Consider the following 6,797-nt stretch of genomic DNA (forward strand, 5'->3'; position numbering starts at 1 on the left):
TGGCTTCCCCCAATTGAATTGATAGTTATATTGGCTTCACCCAAAGATAACATGTTCTTGAGCTACAATTACCCTAACCCAAAGGTAGCAAGGACCATATGGGAATACACATTTAAGGTGGCTAGCGATGATATGATTCTTTTTTGACAATTTTTTCATATAAAACATATCATCTAAAACCCGATTATATTTTCTTTTCTTTTTCCAACACATAAATGAATCATAACGATTCTCGGTAAAAATATTATTGCGTTTACAAACACATGAAAGAATCTGAAATGACATATGTCTCATTTCCTTATCAAAAATCGATTTATGAATACTTAGGAGTTTGATTATCAAGGAAAGAGATAGTTTATAAATCTACCATTCAGAATCTTTTCTCATTCCACTTGTCTCCGATTCATAATTGTTTTTCATTTATTTTAAGCAAGTAAATGTGCATCGATGATAAATGTAATCCATAATTTAGACAGTCATGTATGTCATATAAATTTTAAAAAAATTAATGTTTCTTTAATCGAGATGTGAGGACAGCCACACATGCTCCAATACTTCTAGAAGGAAAAAAAAAATACAGGTAAAACGATCCAACTGGAATTTTACACCCAGAAACAAAAATGAAAAGGAAAGAGATTGGCCAACAAGATGACGCCCTTTCCCTAATCTGCCCCTAAAATACAAAGCTCCAAAATCCAAAACTTTACCCCAAAATTTTGGGGCTCAAAAAAATTTGGGCTCGATTTTCTCCCGCTTGAGCGTGGGAACCAAATTCAAAAAACCCGCCTGCTGCCTCCTCGTCTTCTTCAAATCTCCAATTCTTTTTCTCCAACCCTAAAAATTGAAATCTGATTTACAGAACACAGAAACACCAACAATTACTCAGATCCCACCCTCCACCTAATGGCCGGAGTTCGTGTCGTCGGCGGCCGGATCTACGATCCCGTCAACGGAAAAACCTGTCACCAGGTCAGTTTGCTTTTCAATTCTTCTTGGGTCCATTTTGCGATTGAGTTTCCGAGAAAATTAGGGCAAACTAGAAGTTTCTAATTTGGGGTCGAATTGATTTGATTTCACAGTGCCGGCAGAAGACTAGGGATTTCGTGGCGTCGTGCAAGAATCTGAAGAAGAACAATCGCTGCACCATTACCTTTTGTCACAAGTGTCTTCTCAACAGGTTTGATTATTTCGAGAGTCTTGTAATTTTTTCGAATAAAGTTTGGATCTTTTTGATGAAATTGATATTGGGTGTGAAATTGTGATGATGGGTTTATATAGATATGGAGAGAAAGCTGAAGAGGTGGAGCTTTTGGATGATTGGCATTGCCCCAAATGCAGGGGGAACTGTAATTGTAGTTTCTGCAGGTAAATGTTGTGTATTAAGTAGGTTAACGTGGATGTTGGTGATATTGGTTTCTAGGGTAAAGTTTATGGTTTGATGAAATGTGTTATTTTCCAGGAAGAAACAAGGCCTCAAACCCACTGGTCTTCTTGTTTACACGGCCAAGGAAGGCGGGTTTCGTTCTGTTTCGGAGATGTTGACCGCGAAGGGGCCAGAGAATTTTGGTATTGAGAGGAAGGTTGTTGACAAGGTAGCTTTGCTTTTAGTGTTTTGGAGTTGCATATTTTGTTTGTTTGTTTCTTTTGATTTGATTGGGAAGGTGTTGTGTAATGTGTCAATGCTGTTGGGTTTTGATAGGAGGCTGTTGATGAAAAGGAGAATTCTATTGATCTAAATGTTGAGGCCAGCTTGAATTCAACACAAAACCCTGAGGGAGAAGTTAGGAAAACAAAGAGGAACGGATTGAAGGAAATCCGTAATGGCAGCAGGGATGATCCTAAAGTCTCTGAGGATGGTTCTGTCAAAAAGGTGAAATCAAGAAAGAGAAAAAGTAAAGACCAAAGTGAAGAAGCAGATGATGCGAAACTGCAAGGTGAAGTTCAAGATGTTGTGAACAACAATAATGTCAAGAGGAAGAAAAAGGCCAAGGACAAGGTCAAGAGTGGCGAAGAGACTTGCAGAGGTGAGGAATGCAATAATAATCAAAGAGAAGAAGCAAATGACGTGAAACTGCAAGGTGAAGAAGTCCAAGATGTTGTGAACAACAATGTTGTCGAGAGGAAGAAAAAGCACAAGGACAAGGTCAAGAGTGGCATAGAGACTTGCAGAGTTGAGGAATGCAATAAGGATCAAAGAGAAGAAGCAGATGACATGGAACTGCAAGGTGAAGAAGTTCAAGATGTTGTAAACAACAATTATGTCAAGAGGAAGAAAAAGGCCAAGGACAAGGTCAAGAGTGGCATAGAGACTCACAAAGGTGAGGAATGCACCAAGAATATTCTGAATAAATATGTTGAGCCTGAACTACCCTTGCCTGAGGGCATTCCCTTAACAAGTGTCCTGGGAATTGAACTACTTCCTGAGGATGCTGGAAACGCTTTGCAATTCTTGGAATTTTGTTCAGCTTTTGGAGAGGTAATAACTTTTCTGATATCAAATATTAGATGATGAAAGAATCTGTCTGTAATTTTCTATAATGCACTGTTATAAGCCTTTTTGATTTTGAGTTGACGCAATTGTAATGTACTCTAGGTTCTCGATCTCAAAAGAGCACAGGCTGAATCTATACTTGGTGAATTACTCCGCCGACGAAGTGGGAGAACTGGTCGCCCTGGACAATACTCCTCAGTTATTCGGTTTCTCATGCAACTCCTATCTCTACTACAGGAGGATATGGGAGAGGAGTAAGAATTCTGCCTTGTAACTTTATATAGTATTCCTATTCAATTGAATAAAGTAATAAAGCTGAATGGTGAAGAGACCTCATGCAGTTTATTGATGAACACTTCTTTTGCTGGGATTATCTAAATAAAATAGTTGACTGTTGATATCATTTTCTTGTTTAGGCCTTCATCTATAGATGAGATAAGCCACAAAAATACATGGTTCCAAGATCTGGGTAAATGCATCTCTGACTCTGAGGCCGAACACCTATTGAAGGAACTGCCTACAGATTGTTTCAGTAGAGGTGCTGCTGGATATGATATCTTAAACATCTCTCAGAAGCTCAGACTCTTAACTTACCTTTGTGATGAGGTTATACGCACTTCGTAAGTACAAAGAGAGTATGTTGAGTTGTTGACTATAATGTGCAAAATTTCCTGTTTTGTTGGTCAAGACTAAGATGAGAACTTTTTAATCTTTCCTCCAGTAAATTGAGGAGCTGGATAGAAGAACAACATGAAAAGATTGTTGAAAGTGAAAAGGAAGCAAAAGGAAAAGTTAATGCAGCCAAAGATAAGGTATAGATATAGACATATAGTAAAAGGCATTAATCCCTTGGAGTCTACATGTTAATTCTGTTTAAAACTAATTTTATTGTTAATGTACAGGAAAAACTTCTCAAGCGGAAGTTGCAAGATGAGGTGGCCAAGCTTATTATTGCAAAAAATGGAGCTCCTCTGTCAATTTCGGAACATGAAGCTCTTGTTTCACAAATAAAAACTGAAGCAGCTCAAGCTCATGCACAGTTGCTTGAAGCAGAGGGCATAATGCCTAAAAGTATGTTTCCATTTCTAATATCTTTAGTTCACTGTCTTATAAGGATACTGGATACATGAACTGTGTATCTGGTACAAGTGATGTTTCTTAATGTCATGACTGTTACACTATCATATCTTCCATGAATATTTCATACATTCATGTGTTGAAAGTTCCTTGTTCATATTTTGTAGAGAAACAAAGATGTGATGCTCTAAGAACAGAGCCTTATCGTGTGGATGTTGATGGCCGCGTCTTCTGGAAACTAAAGGGTAACAATAATGGAGAAGATATTGTGCTTCAAGGTCAGTGTTTTTAGCTCTGTCAATTACAAAGAGTTTTGTTCCCGTTTATGAGTCTGGGCATTAATTCTGGTATTGTACAGATACGGGAGCCTGGGATGCAGTTGTATCTAAAGAAGAATGGTTTGTTTATGGTGTGGAGACAAAGGAAGCAATTGAAAAACACTGTTCTTCTTTAAGGTATGGACAATTGCTCGTCTTGAAACACCTCCAATTCATATGGTGTCACATAGTTTGTGTAATGTATCTCTCCAGAACTCAAACGTTCCGTTTGTTTATAATGGTAATAACTTGAGTGTGCTTGGTTTGCAGGAGAAAAAAGTTTAGCGGAACCGTGTCCCAAACTGTTCCTCGTGAAAGTGATGTGGAAAGCATGTAGATGAGGGCCATTGTTTTTTTTCAAATGGCATTTACTCCTAATTGGCTTTACAATTGAACAGTGTAGATCAGCAGGATTATCAATAGACTGATTGCTTCTGTCCGAAAGGCATTGTGGTAGTGCTGTAGAAGTAGGTTCACATACACAGTAACAAGGGCTGCCCCGTTGTTTAACAAAACTTCATATGGTAAAGCTGCTTCAGAAGTGATGTATTTTGATTTGTTACTGGGAGTTGTACCCCACTATTGTTTGGGCAATCTTAAGGAATTGTTCACAGAGGAACTATTGAATTTGAATATAAGAAAGATATGTATTAATCTTAAGAAAACTTGTACAAGATACAGCCTATATATAGAGGTAAGAACCCAAGTTATAGTCCAACAGATCAAGCTCTTAACCTAATCACCATGTGAACTAAAATCCTAGGGAAGATAAACCACTGTAGAGAAGGAGTAAGGTGATGTCCCTTAATTAAAGAGACAACCTCAAATCTAATCAGAAGAAGTATGGGACAGGAGAAGTGTAAAAGAAGTTAACATCTAACACACTAGGTAATAGCTTCTAACACTCCCCCTCAAGCTGGATCAAGGGAGTTCCTTGATCCAAGCTTGGAAAGCAATCGTTCGAACTGAGCAGAAGCAAGAATCTTGGTGAAAATATCTGCCAGTTGATCACAAGATCTTGTGTACACTGTCTCAATGAGTTTTGCTTGAACTTGATTCCGAACAAAGTGGCAGTCAACCTCGATATGCTTTGTACGTTCATGGAAAACTGGATTGGCTGCAATATGCATAGCAGCCTGATTGTCACAGTGTAAAGGAATAGGTTGAGTGCACACAATGCCCAAGTCTCCCAACAAAACTTTCAGCCAAATAATTTCACAAGCTGTGGAAGCCATATCACGATATTCTGCCTCGGCACTTGATCTAGCAACTACTGTTTGCTTCTTACTCTTCCAAGTGACGAGGTTGCCTCCAATGAAGGTACAATAGCCAGTGGTGGATTTTCTATCAATGGCATTACCGGCCCAATCTGAATCTGAGTATCCTTCCATCTTGAAGTGACCATTGTTTCTCATCACAATCCCTCGGCTTACTGTGCCTTTTAAGTAGCGCAAAATTCTTTTAACAATGCTGGGATGATGAGTGGTAAGAGAGTGCATGAATTGACTCACCAAGCTTACTGCATAAGTAAGGTCTGGTCTTGTAATGGTGAGGTAGATGAGCTTGCCTACCAGACGTTGGTAGCTGCAAACATCAGTAAGAAGTTCTCCTTCAATATCTAGCTTCAGCTTGCTGTCAAGAGGAGTACGAGCAGGCTTGCTACCCTGTATTCCTGCTTCTGTTAATAGATCAACGACATATTTTCGTTGATTAAGAAAAAGACCATGAGATGATTGGTCTAATTCAATCCCCAGAAAGTACTTCAAAACTCCAAGGTCCTTAATAGCAAAGGCATTATGCAAGGCTAATTTGAGAGCTTTGATCTCATCCATGTTATCTCCGGTGACGATGAGATCGTCTACATAAACAAGAACAACCAATTTTCCAGTGTTACTATTGCGCACGAACAAGGAGGAGTCAGCATGACTTCTTGTGAACCTTGAAGCGAGAAGTACTGAACTCAATTTTGAGTGCCATGCACGAGGAGATTGCTTCAATCCATATAGAGCCTTATGCAGTTTGCAAACCATTCCAGCATCCTGTTCACGAGGATGACCAGGAGGTATTCTCATATAAACATTCTTCAAGATCCCCATGCTGGAAGGCGTTCTTGACATCCATTTGATAGAGAGACCACCCAGCATTCATAGCAACAGACAACAAAACTCTTACTGTGTTCATTTTGGCAACAGGAGCAAATGTCTCCTTATAATCAACACCAAATGTTTGAGTGAAACCACGAGCCACTAACCTTGCTTTATAACGCTCAAGAGAACCGTCTGAGTTGTACTTGAGTTTATAAATCCATCTTGCTCCAACTAGCTTCTGTCCCTTTGGAAGAGGGACAATACTCCAAGTTTTGTTCTCATATAGGGCTTGGAGTTCATCATGCATAGCTTGTCTCCATTTTGGAGACTGATTTGCTTCAACTAAAGTTTCTTTGTTCAGTCTCAGTAAGAATCTTGCTGAGAAAGGCACTATGAGAAGAGCTCACACCCTGGAGACCTAGCTCGAGGGGATAACGTGATGAGTAACTAACATACTTTCCAAATCTTGATGGTGGTTGGCGCACCCTTGCTGGGTATCTGCGAGGAGATGGAGGTTGAGATGCTTCCTCATGTTGGTGACCCTCCATTTCATGAACTTCATCTATATTCACAAGTGGTTGAACAATATCTTGTGAGCTATGAATATCTGCTGCAAGTTCATTCACAAGTGGTCTAGGAAAGAGCTCTCCAAACCACTCCCCCTGAGGTGCATCAGTAGATGGCTGAAAAAAGTGAGCAGATTCATCAAATCGAACATCTCTTGAAACAAGTAACTTCCTGGTCTGGGGATGGTAGCATTTATAACCTTTTTGGGTGGAAGAGTACCCAAGGAACACACACTTGAGAGCTCTAGGATCAAATTTA

At 39.4% G+C, this 6,797-nt stretch overlaps 1 protein-coding gene across 1 annotated transcript; it reads left to right on the forward strand.

The window, feature by feature from the left end:
* Positions 1-607: 607 nt before the first annotated feature.
* LOC101307718 lies at positions 608-4,436 on the forward strand. The gene is made up of 12 exons (XM_004305978.1): positions 608-969; positions 1,080-1,177; positions 1,279-1,365; positions 1,460-1,592; positions 1,700-2,476; positions 2,594-2,745; positions 2,908-3,111; positions 3,213-3,303; positions 3,394-3,562; positions 3,736-3,846; positions 3,927-4,023; positions 4,156-4,436. Exons 1-12 carry the CDS (start codon positions 904-906, stop codon positions 4,220-4,222), a joined length of 2,052 nt encoding a protein of 683 aa, XP_004306026.1. The 5' UTR covers positions 608-903; the 3' UTR covers positions 4,223-4,436.
* Positions 4,437-6,797: the final 2,361 nt, after the last annotated feature.

Source organism: Fragaria vesca, linkage group LG6 (genome assembly GCF_000184155.1).
Source record: "Fragaria vesca subsp. vesca linkage group LG6, FraVesHawaii_1.0, whole genome shotgun sequence".
Classification (NCBI taxonomy): domain Eukaryota; kingdom Viridiplantae; phylum Streptophyta; class Magnoliopsida; order Rosales; family Rosaceae; genus Fragaria; species Fragaria vesca.

Bases quoted from the DNA above. Each gene is read 5' to 3' on its own strand.
- LOC101307718 (XM_004305978.1), top strand. From the start codon at position 904: ATGGCCGGAGTTCGTGTCGTCGGCGGCCGGATCTACGATCCCGTCAAC. The intron at 3,563-3,735 runs GTATGTTTCCAT...CATATTTTGTAG, and splicing joins AGAGGGCATAATGCCTAAAA to AGAAACAAAGATGTGATGCT. The intron at 3,847-3,926 runs GTCAGTGTTTTT...GGTATTGTACAG, and splicing joins AGAAGATATTGTGCTTCAAG to ATACGGGAGCCTGGGATGCA.